General features: G+C 38.5%; 1 protein-coding gene across 7 annotated transcripts in view; it reads right to left on the bottom strand.

The window, feature by feature from the left end:
• lcorl (ligand dependent nuclear receptor corepressor-like) overlaps positions 1-16,415 on the bottom strand; it is a 116,073-nt gene that overhangs the window by 43,532 nt on the left and 56,126 nt on the right. For 6 of the 7 annotated variants that reach the window (XM_060825313.1, XM_060825303.1, XM_060825320.1 and 3 more), the window contains one exon: positions 8,899-8,995. In XM_060825313.1, the coding sequence (XP_060681296.1) occupies positions 8,899-8,995 (97 nt within the window). The remainder of the gene's footprint in view (positions 1-8,898; positions 8,996-16,415) is intronic. The other variant, XM_060825310.1, reaches the window with a different exon arrangement.

The following is a 16,415-nucleotide window of genomic DNA, read 5'->3' as shown; positions in this document are numbered from 1 at the left end:
AGATCTGAAACCAAATGAAAACTGGCACTGCTGGAGAAACTCAGAAGGTCTGATAGCATCTGTGGAGAGGAAACAGAGTCAAATCCAGTGACCTTATCATATTGCTTTTTGTGGGCGTTTGCTGTGCACAAATTGGTTGTCAAAGTTTCCAACATTATAACTGTGACTACATTTCAAAAATACTTCATTGGCTGTACTGACCTGCCCTGCGATCATGAAATGTGCTATTGAAAATCTTTTTCTTTCCCTGGTCAACATCCAGGGCATTAAACTTACCTTTCACCGAGATGACTTCTTTATTTATGCTTCATTCAACTTGGCACACTATATTCACTGTTAATGTGATCACTTGGTATTTTTATTTCTCTACACATCATCCACTCTCATCTGTCCTTGCATTTGTATGCATTTCCAATGAAAGTGAACACAAGCTTGATGAACAGCAACTCCTCTTTCAATTAGCTGCTTTACAGCATCCAACCTTAACTCAACTTTAAAGTTCTTATAATCTAAACATTTTTGACAAATGAGGATTGCACCAAACTCAGATTAGATAGTGCTGATGAGCCCACTTAAACACAATAGGTAGGGCTGCTTAGACCAGTAGGTTACCTGGCTTGCTTCTTCCACATTTGCTGCTTATACCAACATTATTTATTTTGCAAGACCTTTCCCTTTGAGATCATGCCTTAAATATTTCTACATTGTCTCGTGGGCACAAATATTACTTTGCACTAGCAGCTAATTTGTCTCATTTAATGAGTCCTGCTTTTGACCAGAGTGTTTTAGTAGCATGGAACAAGGCATTTCAGCTCATCATGTCCACACTGGTCATCAACCATCCATCTGTTCTAATCCCATTTTCCAGCACTTTGCCCATAGACTTACAGCATTTCATGCGTTCAAACAGTTCTTAAATGTTGAAAGAGTTCCTGTCTCTACTACCATTTAGAGAGAGTTCCAGATACCCAGTTTCAACTGGGTGAAAATAAAAGCTCTTACATTCCTTTTAAACCTCCTGCTCCTTCCCTTAAAACTATGTCATCTAGTTATTGACTTCTTGACTAATTCCCATAAAACTCTACAATTCAAGCAGATCCTCCTCAGCCATTTCTGCTCCAAATAGAGAACATTACCCTATATAGTTTCTCTACATAGCTGAATTGCTCCTCTGGCAAATCCTGATGAATTTCATGCGCTGCACCATTTAATACAACATTGACTGAACTCACCTTTGCCTCAGCACTTTCCTGCCTGTTAATTTTTTTAAAAAATCTCTCAATTATTCAGATGCCCACCGCATTGTTGGGTAGTGAGTTGTACACATTCATTACCCTTTAAGGAATTTAACCTCATCTATGCTTTAAATCTGCAATCCCATAGTCTAAAAATATAATCACTCATTCTCTATTTCCCCACAAGGAGAAATATCTATTTCATGTTTGTCAATCCTCTTTAGCATATAACTTACCTCAATTCTATTTCATCCTTCTAAAATCCAGACAATACAGGCATAATCTGCTCAATCTCTCCTCATAAACCAAGCCTTTGATCGCTGGAATAAATCTAATAAATCGTTTCTGAACTCCAGCCAATGAAATTTCATCCTCAAGGACAGGAATCAAAACCATATGCAGTAATCCAGATGTGGTCTCACTTCCTTACTTTTATACTCCACTAATATAGTAATAAATGCCAAAAATTCTATTTGCTGCATTTATTACCTGTTGTACCCAGATATTCATTTTCTGCAATACTCACTCAAGGACACCCAGATCCCTCTGCACCAAACCATTTGAATTTTCTTTCCATTTAGGTAATTCTCACAAAATGGATAACCACACATCTAACCATGTTAAGACTCTGCCAAACTCTGGCTCAAACACCTAAATTATCCAGAGAGAGCCAGAGATGCACAGCACAGACACAGACCCGTAGTCCAACTCATCCATGCTGACCACATATTCTAACCTAATTTAGTCCCACTTGCCAGCTGTTGGCTCATATTCCTTCAAACCCTTTCAATCCATATACCCATCCAGATGCCTTTTAAAGTGTTGCAATTGAACTAGACTCGACCACTTCCTCTGGCAGCTCATTCCATACACATATCACTCTCTGTGTGAAAAAGTTGCCCCTTAGGTCTCTTTTGTATCTTTCACCTCTCACCCTAAACCTATGCCTTCTAGTTCTGGACTCTCCCACCCCAGGGAAAAGCCTTTGTCTACTTATCCTATCCATGCTCATGATTTTATAAACCTCTATAAAGGTCACCCCTCAGCCTCCGACACTCCAGGGAAAACAGCCCCAGCCTATTCAATCTCTCCCTACAGCTCAAATCCTCCAACCCTAGTAACATCCTTGTAATTCTTTTCTGAACCCTTCCAAATTTCACAACATCTTTCCGATAGGAAGGAGACCAGAACTGCACGCAATATTCCAAAAGTGGCCTAACCAATGTCCTTTACAGCTGTAACATGCCCTCTCAACTCTTGTACTCAATACTCTGACCAATAAAGGAAAGCATGCCAAACACCTCCTTCATTATCCTATCTACCTGCGACTCCACTCTTAAGCAGCTATGGACCTGCACTCCAGGGTATCTGTTCAGCAATACTCCCTAGACCTTACCATTAAGTGTATAAGTCCTGATAAGGTTTGCTTTCCCAAAATGCAGCACCTTGCATTTAGCTAAATTAAACTCCATCTGCCACTCCTCAGTCCATTGGCCCATCTGATCAAGATCCCAATAATCTGAGGTATCTTCTTCGCTGTCCACTACATCTCCAATTTTAGTGACATCTGCAAACTTACTAACTATACATGACTTTGTTACATTGTCAAAGAATTCTAGCAAATTAGTCAAACATGATTCACCCTTCCTCAAACCACTGATGACCCTGATGGACTGCATTACGACTTCCCAAGTATCCCACTACTACTTTCGTAATAATGGATTCCGATAATTTCCCAATGATATATGTTAAACCAACTGGTCTACATACTAGTTTCTACATTCGGCCTCTCTGCATTTTTCAATACGGATGTTTCGCTTATATTTTTCTAATTGGCTGGAACCTTGCAAGAACCCAGGGAATTGTGGATTATAATAAAATTATTGATTTACTGTCTCTGCTATTTGTGCCCTGTTAACTCTCTAATCTCATTCTTTAGGGGAACAACATTCACTTCAGCTATATTCTTTTTATATATTTACATAAATCTTTTTTTTATATTTTGCACTAGTTTATTTCATAATTAACCTTTGCTCTATTGCTTTATTCAGAAACTCTTTGTTGATCTTTGAAGTTTCTCAAGTCTCCAGCCTGCCACCGATCTTTGCAAAATGGCAATTTTTTTGCCATTGTGTCATCTTTAACTTGGTTGCTTAGATGCTTTTTACATCCTCTTACAAGTTTTCATCATCTTGATTACGTTTTAGTTGGGAAGAATTAAGTATCGCTATAAGACATGTGCACTATTCATCAACTGTCCTACCGGTTAGCTTTTCTGCATAGTCCAGTTGGGCCAAATCTGTCTTAAGACTATCTTTTTATTATTTCTCATTGCACCCCCTCCCACTTTTCTCTGGCTGTGGACTTGCATAAATATTGCCAATCTAAAACAGTTTCTAGTGCTGATGAAATGTTCTTGACACGTGCTGCACAACCTGAATTTTTTGATTTTGTGAAACGCAAGTGTTTAATAAACTTATTTCTTCAGAAATACCTTCCTTTTAGTCAATATACAATTCCATTTCACAAATTAAGTATTATTCTGCACAAGCGGGTTGACATAACTTTTGAATGGTTTGGTGGAGGAAGACAGAAAGCAAAAAGGAGAGAATTAATCATTTGCCTCCTAAGAGAGCTCCTGTGGAAGGGAATACAGTTGAGATAGAACAATTTTCTTCAACCTGTGCTCCTTTTGAGTTCAGCCAGGTGAAAGAAAAACAACTGACATGCATTACATGGGAACTAGGTTGAGACAGACTAAATTCTACAAAATGAGATGGGAAGGAGGTGGAGGCAGGGCAGGGAGGCAAGAGGGGAGGGGTTGGGAAGGGGGAGGAGAAAGAAAGAGCGAATCAATCTATGGACTGGCAGTTCAGACATCTGCTTAGCATCACCTGCTCAAAAAGACAATTTGGGATAGGTAAGAAATGCTGGGCTAACTAGCAATGCTCACATCCCAGGAATAAATTTTTTTCAAGTCATCTCAGCTGGATTTGAAGTCACAACAGAGGAATGAACAGTGTGTTAATTCAATGCCAGACTCTATTTTAAATGCACCAAAGCACATTTAATATTTTTAAATATGCAAAACCAAAATAGGCATAATTGCATGGACCACAGTCAAGCTTATTCTATGTACATTTTTTCTCTAGTACGAGGGATCATAGTTTGAGACCTCAAAGTATAGAAGTATTCTGATCACACATCATCTTGTGACTGTTGTATACAGTGTTTACGGTTTATTTGAAACATTTAAATTCACTGCTTTGAAGAGTGAACAGAATAATAAAATTATATAGGCTGCAGCTGACCATAGTCTAATGCAATGAAAGGATGCCATGATCAGCTAATTCTCAAATCAAAAAGGGAAAGAGATGAACAAGGTACAAAGATAAACAAACAGACTAAAACTGCAGAAATTCACCAACGTTCCTTCAAGATCATCTTCCGATCCACAACCACAACCATCCAGAAGGACTAATGGGAATACCAAGTTCCATTCAAAAGCCATTCAACATCCTGACTTTCAAATATATCACCATTCCTTTCACTGACTAGGTCAAAATCCTGGAACTACTTCCTCAACAGCATGGATCTACTTACACTATATATGTCTACATATCTCAAAGTGGCAGCTTACCATCATATTAACAAGGGCAACTGGGATGGGCAAAAGCTGACTCTCGCACCTTGAATAAACAAAACAAAATCTCAGCACTGGTTATTATACCCAATGAATTCTGGGTCCAAGATAGGTAAACCCAGCCTAGTCAGAAGGCACATTAAAGAACTATGAAAGAATTCCTCTTGATGGTTTTTAACATATTTTCTTACATTTGACCAATGGCCTAAATTTAAAGTCTTGTGAACACAGGAAGCCCTCTGGCTCAGTGAATGTAATTTTTTGAAAAGCTAGGCCATTGCCAGCTAGTCCCTTTTCTAAACAAAGAAAAGACAGTATACAACAAAAGCACTTACCAATAAAGGTATGGTAGTGATGTCTATAGTTGAGGACGTGCAGCACAGTTCTTTGAGATTTGTAGAAGACAGTCAATCTAACAAATTGATAACTTTCAGAATTATTTAAGCTTTGGGTAAATAGGCTTGTGTGTTCAGATATGAATAATGGCTCTGAAGAACAAATCAAATTGCATTTGTATGTAAATGGTCCAAACGTGCTTAACATTTTAAAATAAAGGTATAGAAACAGGAGCAGGACATTGAGTCAAGCCTATTTTGTCACTCAATGCAATATTGTTTATTCTACAATCTAACACCAAATTCTCACTTTTGTCTTGGATTGCTTTAGACTTTTATTCATTACAGATAACGCCAAGCTTAAATTTAAAATTAGCAATCAACCCACTGACATCAACTGTTTACAGAACAGTGGGCCAAACCTTTACTGCCTTTTGTACACAGTATTTTCTAATGCCACTCCTGAAAACCTGGCATTATAATTTGTAGACTACACTCTGGGTTCCTGAAAGCTTCCCCTGCAACCATAGGAAATTCTCTCCCTCCATCTATTCCGCCTGTTTTGCTTAATATCATGAAAACTCCCAAATAATCCTTAACTTCATAAATTCCAGGGTCTACAAGCCTTCATTTGTAATCTCTCAATTTAACATTAGGAATTCAGATATCATTCTGGTAAATCTAGTTGTATCCGTGCAAGGGCTAGATCTAAAGTATCCATTTGTAGTTTAACCAGAGGTTCATATAGCTGAAGCAAAATTCTGCTCCCTTGTATTCCAATCCTCCAGTTTGAAAAGCCACAATTCTTCGTTTTTTTGATTAATTTCCAAACGTGTTCATGACATTTTAATGATCAATGTAACCATCACTACCACCAAAGCATAGAGACAGACAATAATGCATGCCATCTACCTGTACATGGTTCAGAAGCAAATCCTTGAACAACGCCTTGCAAACCAGTAACCACTATCACCTACAAGGACAAGAGCAGGTGCTTGGGAGCATCAACTGTACATTCCCCTCCTGAATTGGAACTTGAATCACCATTCCTTGAAAATCCTGGAACTCTCTTCATAACAGTGATCTGCACCACATGGACTGCAGCAGCTTCAGAATGAAGCTCATGGTTTCTAAGACTATTAGAGACATGTAATATATACTGGCCTAGCTAGTGACCACCACATTCCAACAGCAAACTTAAAAGAAAGCAACTACAAGAGATAGCTACAGAAACACTAGTCATTTGAACTCTATGTGATATCTCAGTTTGAAATTTAGTTGGGTACAATTATATTTTGTGTAAACATCCATGTCCGCCCCTTGTTGCACAATCAATTGACGTGTCAGGAATGTGGGAGCAGCAGCTACAGGGATTTAGATATTGAACAAAAGGAGGGCTTGCAAATGATTGCAAGTCTTTTATACAGTAATTACCAATCCTGGAAATTCAGAAAATACCAGAGTATTCCAATGTTTTTGTACACACCATAATAACTTTGCTCAGGAGACACCTTTCTAATAGTTCCTACTTATGACATTCTGCAGACTTCCTTGTAAAATGCTCAAAATCTTTGTCTTGAGGAACCATCCAAGAGGAAGGATAAGCCTTTTCCAATGGCTCGAGTTGCATATAGTTTTGTTGATGAATATTTGCACCCATTTCTTATTATTTAAGGATGCTGAAGCCGTTTCATCAATTGACTTGGTACCAATGTTTGCTAACATCCATTTAAGCTCTGATGCAAGGTCATCAATCTGATAAGTTAATTCTCTGTCCACAGATCCTATTAGACCTGAATATTTCCTTTTATTTCACCCTCCTGGAAGCAACTTTGTCCCCAATGTCCCCCCTTCTGCAATCTAGAAATATTGCTATGAATCTGTCAAAATTTTGTCTGATGCAGTTGTATTTATAAGTCTTGAAATTCTGCCTCTTATACGGCCCATTCGGGTCACTGTGATATACAATAGGTATGAATACAATTATACTGGCACAAAGCACGTGCAAATTCAGCCATCGTGAAACTGAAGATAACCTTCATAGATTAATTGCAAGACAGTGGTCAGGTTTAATAATAGTTTATAAAAATAAAGTGGTCAGGACAGATAATTCGAGGAACAAGCAACTTAAAATAAATAGCAAAAAATTTAAAAACAAAATTCAATATATAAAAATGGAGAGAAAAACCAAGGGAAAGAAAACTATTACAAACTAATAAAAAATCTACTTATGTTGCATTATAACTCTTAGGGTAACCATCTAATTGTAATGGAAGTTAAGATGATAGAAATATGTACATACTGTTCCAAAGTAATAAAAAAATAACTCAGCTTTAATGCTTGACACTTCTGGCACTGTAAAAGAACGCTGTAGGATTACGCAGTTTTGTATCGTTACAATTCTTCCATTAGTGTGAAAGACCCATAAATGGCTTTTAGCATGTATTTCTTTTTCAGTAAGAAAAATCTCTGCAGCAGACTACCAGTTATAGAATGATTGATTATACGGGTGCCTTTAACCATTGACCCATGACAGATAACCCGGGCAATATATGATTACTACAGAAAGCAATGATTTTTTAATAGTCATGGCACTTGTATATACTGACACTATACTTTGCATTTCTTTGGACATACAAAACAAAGATTTAATAGCATTTACATTTGTTAGTTAGAAATAAAAATTCTCAATGCTGTTTTAAAAATTGTAAGTTAAAATGTCAAACCTATCACTTGAACTATTTTCAATAATTATTTCTTGGGTAGCAAAGTTAGGAAGCATATTAATGCACAACATGCGATCATATTTCTCACTTTATACTTGCAGGTAGCTTTTAATTTTTTTTTGAGATATCGAATGTCTCAGAAATTAAAGCTTCAACTAACTTTTAGCAGTGCAAATGAAATATTTGCAGATTCAAGAAAACTGTGCTCATTAGAACTGGTGTAGATATTAAGCCTGTGATTAATCTATTCAAACTCATTTAATCAAAATATTAGATGTGCAAACTAAGATTTGACTAAAATCGACAATCCCATACCTATCAATCTGATTGGATAAACTTTCAGCTTCCATTGAACTTCTAATTGACAAGTAAGAAGCATTCCAAAAATGAAAGTTTTCAGTAGTGCAATAGCATTTTTGCAAGTCTATGTTGAAATGATCAATGCAGAAAATCTTCCTAAACCCCAATAATCAGATATGGTAAGGTTAAATGTAACCAGACATGAAGAACTGATCATGCAGAAAATTATTTCTGTCCAATTAGAAGAATATTTTTCTACTTTTGTATTGGAGAGATTTTAGGTAGATTATCTAACACACATTGACCAGACAGAATGCTTCCATACATTTTCAGCATTTTCATTTCCAACACAATCTTATTTCAAGTGCAAATGACAAGTATAAATAGAACCCACAACTGATGAGTCATGTCAATAAATTGATTATTGTGGGCTGCTTACCAATCTAAAATTTTAAAAATTTTAACAAGCTTAAGGTACTTAAAAATTAGTGAACTACCTTTCAAAAACTAGAACTGTAAATGAAAAATCAAACAACAGTATCCTAAGCAGAATCATATAGTGCAACTATGGCAAGAAAGGTTTACATTTAATATTTTAAAAAAACTATATTATGACAAACATAAACCCTTTGGGATTGCAATTCTTCACTTATACTTACCCTGATAATTTGATAGTGGTTGAGGCAGGACTAGATCCAGTTGATATGGTGGAATTTATGCTGTTCTTCTTTGTTGATAGATCGAGCACTCCATCTACTAACAGAAAATTTCATTCAAGTTTCCCTCAAAAAAAAATCCTTTTCAGACAACTGACTTTTAATAAGTAACATTTTGCTTTCCATTAAATAAGGCAAAATCATGAAATTCTGGTCCGGCGATATTAAGAACTGGGCATTTTTATTTCAAATTTCTAAACTTGGCTTTTCAATATTTATATCAAGAACTAATCTAAGGACCTCACATTTTATTTTGTCCAGCATAGATAAGAATGAGCTGGACACTTGACTTTAAATTTTTACCTGGCAAGTTTTAATCCCATACTAGTGACTGCTCATGAAAACAAAATTAAGGAAATCGCTTAAATTGTTACAGCCAAAACATCCAACAGGTTCATAGAAATCCTAATATACAGAAAGGGAGGATATTGCCAGTATAAGAAGTAAACAACTCCCTTCTGTTAAAAGGAACTGTCTAAACAAATACAGAAGAGACCACCACAATTGTTCTTGATTCTATTCAAGAGCTCTTTTTTAAAAAATCATTTGTGGGAAATGGGCATCACTGACTATCCTTTGAGGTGGTGGTGAGCTGCCTTCTTGAACCACTGCAGTCCACATATTGTAGGCCAACCTGCAGTACCCTTGACAGGAATTCCAGCATTTTAACCCAGTAACATTGAAGGAATGGCAATATACTTTCAAGTCAGGATGGTGAGTGGTTTGGAGGGTTTTTTTTTGCAGGTGGTGTATTCCCATGTACCTGCACCCTCGTCCTACTGGATGAAATGGTCATAGGTTGAGAAGGTACTGTCTGAGGATCTTTGGATGAATTTCCCAGTGCATCTAGTAGATGGTATGCACCACTGCTACTAAGCAGTGATGATAAAGGGACTCTTATGCTTATGGAAGCCAATTAGGCCGGCTGCTTTGCCTGGATAGTGTCAAGCTTCCTGAGGTTGTTGAAGTTGCCCTCATCCAGGCAAGTGAGGATTATTCCATCATATTCTGCACTTGCATCTTGTAGATGGTGAACTGGCTTTGGCGAGTCCAGTTGAGTTTCTGATCAATGATAATACTAAGATGTTGATAGTGGGGAATTCAGTGATGGCAACACCATTGAATGTCAGGGGTTATGGTCTGATTGACTCTTATAGAGAGTATCATTGGCTGGCATGTATGAGGTGTGAATATTACTTGCCACTTGTCAGCCCAAGCCTATATTTATCTAGGTCTTGTTGCATTTAAGACAGAAGTGAGGACTGCAGATCCTGTAAACCAGAGTTTAGATTAGAGTGGCGCTGGAAAAGCACAGCAGGTCAGGCAGCATCTGAGGTGCAGGAAAATCGACGTTTCGGGCAAAAGCCCTTCATCAGGAACATGTTGCATTTGAACATGCTTCAGTATCCAAGGAGTTGTGAATGGTGTTGAACATTGCATGAAAATTTATGGGGAGGGGGTCCCCACTTTTGACCTCGTGATGGAATGACAGTCATTGATGAAGCAGTTGAAGATGGCTGTGCTTAGGAAACTACCCTGGAGGAACTCCTGTTGAAATATCGTCAAAACACATGACGACGTCAAACAACCACAACCTTCTTCCTAAGTACCAGGTGACTAACCGGCGGAAAATTTGCCCTGATACCTTTTGCTTCCAGTTTTGCTAGGGCTCATTCTTGTATTCAACTCTTTGCCCGTGTTTGAACCAAGGCAGTAATAAGGTCAGGGATGGCATTGTAGAACCCAAACTGGGTGTCCCTGCTAAGGTTACTGCTGAGCAGCTCTGTCGATGACACCTTTGACCATTTTACTGATGATTGAGAGTAGACAATTGGGACGGTATTTGGCTGCGTTCCTTTCACTGTGCGTGCACAGGGCACCCTACAGCAATTTTTCACATTGTTGAGTAGATGCCAATATAGTGTTATTGCTTGGCTAGGAGTGCAGCAAGTCCCAGAGCGCAATCTTCAGTACTATTGACGAATGTCATCAAGGCCCGTAGCCTTTGCAGCCTCCAGCTCTTCCCACTGTTTCTGGACATGATGTGGAATGAATCAAATTGCCTGGATGCTGGTGACCACTGGAGAAAGCAGAGATGAATAATCCACTTCATACTTCTGGCCAAAGACTGCCGCAATTTCTCCAGGCTGATCTTTTTCATTGATCGTTGGGCTCTTCCATCATTGAGAATGGGCAGTCTCCTCCCCCCCCCCCCCCCCCCCCTCTGCTGATACTGTCATGGACAGATGCATTTTAGCTGGCAGGTCAGTAAGAATGAGGTCAAGCATGTTTTTCCCTGTTGTTGGTTCCCTTATCACCTGCTGCAGACCCAATCTAGCAGCAATGTCCTTTAGAATCTGACCAGCTCCATCTGTAGCATTGCTGCCAAGCCATTCTTGGTGGAGGACACTGAAATCCCCCAACCCAAGGTACATTTTGCATCTTTGCCACCCTCAGTGCGTTCTCTAAGAGGTATTCAACATGGAGGCATAGGGAGTCATCAGCAAGGGAGGATGCTATGTGGTAATCAGGTTTGTTTGCCTGTTTAACCTGAAGCCAGAGACTTCATGGGTTCTAGAATCAATGTTGACGGTTCCCTAGAGCAACTCCCTTCTGAATGTATCACACTGTATTGCCACCTCTGCCGAGCCTGCCTTGTCACAGGACATGATATATCCATGGATGGTGATGGTGGTGTCTGGAACATATCAATTATGTCAGCCTGTTGCTTGACTCATGAGAGACAACTCTTTCAATTTTCGCACTAATCCCCAGATAATCATAAGGAGGACTTTGCAGGTTGGACAGGGATGTTTCTGCCACTGACTTTTCTGGTGCCTAGGTCAATATCAGGTGATCCATCCAGTTTCATTTATTTGTTGAGACTCCACAGCAACTGCTAAAATCAAGTGGCTTGCTGGGGTATTTCAGAGGGCAGGTATAAATCAACCATATTGCTGTGGGTCTGGTGTCACATGTAGGCCAGACCAGGTGAAGATAGTAGATTTCTTTCCCTTAAAGACATTAGTGAACCAGATGGATTTTTCTAACAATTGACAATGGTCTCATGGTTATCAATAGTTTCTTAATTCAAGATATTTTTCAAAATTGAATTCAAGTTTCACCTTCCCACCTTGGCGGGATACTAACCGGATCACCAGAACATTAACTGAGTGTCTAGATTAATAATCTAGTGATCCAAGAGGGGCACTGGCTTCCCTATTTAAGGATAGGCCTGTTGAAAACACAGTAAACTTCGTGCAGAGTCAGGAAGGAGTGATTTCATCAAGAGTGAGAGACAGTCCGACAGAGTATACAGTCCTGGGAATTTGGAGGTAATATAGGAAGTTGGCGCAGAGGGGAAGAGATGCTTTTTGCTTTCTTCGGCTTGTAACTTATAATTGTTTTATTAGACAGAATAAAATGAAGCCCAGGATCAGAGGCCCAACACGAAAAAGATACAGATAAACCGCAATTTTACAGATTGAAATTGGCAGATACAATGCTGTGGGTATCAGAGGCACATGGTTGTAAGGGGATCAGGACTTGGAACTAAATATCCATAGATATATGCTTTGAAGAGAGGACAGCAGATTGACGGGGGCTGGGATTGCCTGATTAGGAAGCAATTAAATTAAATCAATAAGTGATATAAAGTCAAAGTGTAGAATCTGTGTGGGTACAGTTTAGATTAGATTAGATTACTTACATTGCAGTTGAGAAACTGCAAAGGCAAAAAGACCTTGATGGGAATTGTAGACAGGTCTCCTAGCAGAAGTCAGGATTTGAAGAAAATAAATCAGGAAATGGAAAAGGCACTTAAGAAAAGCACCATTGCAGTAAACACGGGGAATTTCAACTTGTAGGCAGACTGGGAAAATCAGATTGGTAGTAGATCTCAAGAAAAGGAATTCATGGAAGAGTTTTGGACCAGTTTGTGGTAGAGCCCACTAAGGAACAGATAATACTGAATTTGGTGATGTGAAATGCGGCAGACTTGGGGATCTTAAGGTGCAGGAATCCCTAGGAGGCAGTAACAATAATATGGAATTTACCCTATAGTTTGAGGGGAAGAAGCTAGAATCAAGTGTAACAGTATTATAATTGAGTAAAGGCAACTACAAAGACATGAGGAAAGAGCTGGCCAGTGTTGATTCAAAGGCGAGCCTAGCTGAGAAGACAGTGAGCTGCAATGGTAGATGTTTCTGGGGTAATGAGGAGGTATGGCAGAGGTTCATGCCAAAGGTGACAACGCATATCAAATGGAGGATGAGCCAATCATGGCTGACTAGGGAAGTCAGGGACAACATAAAAGCAAAAGAAAATGGATATAATGGGATGAAGATTAGTGGAAAGCCAACAGATAATTAAATAAAAAAGATGGGGGGGGTGAAAAAAAAAATGAAATATGATAGTAAGGTAGGTTGTAACATAAAAGGTGGTTTTAAAAAGTATTTTATGTATATTTATATGAAAGGTAAAAGAAAGGCAAGAGTGGAGAATGGACAACTAGAAAATGGAGAACACCACCAGACAAGTTGTCATGGGGAACAAAGAAATGATGGAGGAAGTGAATAGGTACTTTGCATCAGTTTTCACAGTGAAGACACCAGCAGCATATCAGAACTTTGAGTGAGTCAGGGAGCAGGGATGAATACAGTGGTCATCATTAAGGAGAAGGAACTAGGGAAGCCTAAAAGTCTTAAGGTGGATAAACTTACTTGGAGCACATGGACCATCCCCAGAGTTCTGAAGCAGATTGTGGAGGCATTGGTGGCGATCTTTGAGAAATCACAAGTCAGAAAGTGTCCCAGATGACTAGAAAATGGCTAACATAACAAGGGAGGGAGGCAGAAGACAGGAAGCTTTAGGTCATTTAGCCTGATCTCAGGCCTGCAAAATTTGAGGCCATTGTTAACAATGAGATTGCAAAGTATTTCAAAGTGCATGGTAAAAGAGACCTGAGTTAGCATGGCTTCATCAAGGGGAGGTCATGCCCGACAAATCTGTTAAAATTCTTTGAGGTAGTAAGCAAGTTAGAAAGAGGAGTATCAGTAGATGCTTTGGATATTTGCATTTCCAGGAGTCTTGCGACAAGGTGGCACACTGGATACTGCTAAATAACTAAGAGCCCATGGTGTTATGGACAAGGTAAGAGTATGGACAGGAAATCAGGTGACTGACAAAGCAGAAAGTAGGGTAAAAAAATCTTAATCAAGATGGTAACTAATAACTTAAGGGGTTCCATAAAAGTCCACGTCAGGACCCCAACTATTCATGAAACACAAAAGGACATTAGATTCTTTAGTTCAGGAGTGTCTCAAGTTTAACATGCAAGTTCTTCAAATTAGGAAGTTATGAAGGCAAATGCAATATTAGCATTCATTTCAAATAGGTTAGAATACAAGAGCTGAGGTGTACTATTGAGGCTGTATAATGCCACTTTTCGAACATTAAGAGCAGTTTTGGCTCTCTTATCTAGGAAGGATGTGCTGGCATGTGTTTCCAGAGGAAGCTTACAAGAATGATTCTGGAGATGAAGAGCTTGTCACCTGAGTGGTTGAGGATTCTGGGTCTGTACTTGGAATTCAGAAGGACAAGGGTGGAAATCTAATTGAAACTTGGAGAATACTAAAAGGTCTGGATATAGTGGATGTACACAAGATGTTGCGACAAGTAGGAAACAGTATGACCCAAGGGCACAGCTGGAGTGAAAGAACAACCCTTTAGAACTCAGATGAGGAAGAATTACTCCACCAGGAGATGGCTAATCTGTGGAACTCACTGCTGCAGATGGTTGTGGGGGCCCAACTATTCAATGTTTTTAAGATAGTGATAGATAGATTCTTGACTGGTTATGGGATCGGAGGTTTTGGCACAGAGGGTGGAGTTGAGTAGCATTACCAGCCATGATTGAATGGCGGTGCAACCTCAACAGGCTGATTGGCTTAACTCTGCATTGTACTATATATTATGGTCTTATGATTCCAAACAATAGGAGCAAATCATAAAAAAGAAAAATTCATGATCCAGAAGGCCATTCAATCACCTGACTCCACCAGCCTAACCTCAGATTTTGATCTGCATTCTTCTAGGTTACACACTTCACAACTAGTTTAAGCAAAGTTTGACTCCTTAGCTGTAAGCCTATTCTCCAGCATTATGTCCTCAACACTAATCAGTTAAAAATTTACATCTCCCTATGTGTCCTTTGAATTATTTTCTTTGGATCAATCTCTCCTCAATCAGGTTTGGACTTGAGCATGGCAGGGGATAACGTTTTTATTAAAAAAGGACCAAAAATAAGAGGCGGCTGTTGAGCTATTTCTTTTGGTAACTTACAGTAATAGAGTCACTTACAGAAAGATAAAAACATAATCCCGAAGGATGAATTATATTAATTGATTTATACACCATTCACCAAAGTTGAAAAGGCAATGTAAAAGCAACATATAAAAAGAATTAGAGAATGGATTAATAAAACATTCAACTACTGTTATAAATTGGACAGAGCAGAAGGAAAAAGGAAATGGGGGTTCCTACAATATTTATGCAAGTATTTTCTAAGACAATTTATAAGAAAACTAAAGATAGGACTTAGTAATGGGGAGCGAAGGTGTGAAAAGTAAACATTGGGAACATCAGGCAAAAAAGTGACCGTAATCTAAAATGCTTTAAGATAATGATAGAAAAGGGCAAGTATGAGAAAACTGTTAAGTTAATCCTGGAGAAAGGTTATGAGAACACGGGGGGGGGGAAAAAAAAAAACTGACAGCAGCATTAGCATACAGGGAGCATTTAAAATAGCCTTCATTGTGTAAGAGAAATATATTCCATTAAAGAACTAAACAAATGAGAATCCACAGATAAAGATATAATTTAATAAATGAAAGTGAAGAAAAAAGCATACATTGAGTACACAGTTAACAAAGGGGTGGGTAATAAAACAGAATACAGAATACAGAGATTAGCAGCAAACAGGAACTACGAAATTAAAATGGTCAAGGAACAAAAAGAAACGGCAAAATATTAGTTTAAAAAGATAAGAATGGCAAGACTTAAAAAAGGACAGAACAATATCATAGTAAAGATAGAGAACCCAGAGATATTAAACAATTGTTTTGCATTAGTATTTGCCAGGAAAATTAAAACAGGTAGATATGATATTGTTTGTTTCATCATTCAAGAAAATTAACAGGTTTTAATACAGAGTAAATACAGAAAATGCATTCTCTTGGGAAGAGGAGTATAATTCAAGGCCATCAGTACAAGATGTTCACCAACAAATCCAATCGAGACCTCAAAAGAAAATCCAAAAGGCAAGAATGTGGAATTCTACCACAGGGAGTGGTGAAAACAAATAAGCAGCATATGGTGAAAAGGAAAAGACTCTCAAATGCAGCCAACATGCAGTCATGGATTGGCTGGATTGAATTATTCTTGAGCCATATATCCCATTT

The sequence above is a fragment of the Hemiscyllium ocellatum genome, chromosome 1 (genome assembly GCF_020745735.1).
Source record: "Hemiscyllium ocellatum isolate sHemOce1 chromosome 1, sHemOce1.pat.X.cur, whole genome shotgun sequence".
NCBI lineage: Eukaryota > Metazoa > Chordata > Chondrichthyes > Orectolobiformes > Hemiscylliidae > Hemiscyllium > Hemiscyllium ocellatum.
The sequence above is the reverse complement of the archived record's forward strand: the minus strand, read 5'-3'. Positions and strand labels throughout refer to the sequence as shown.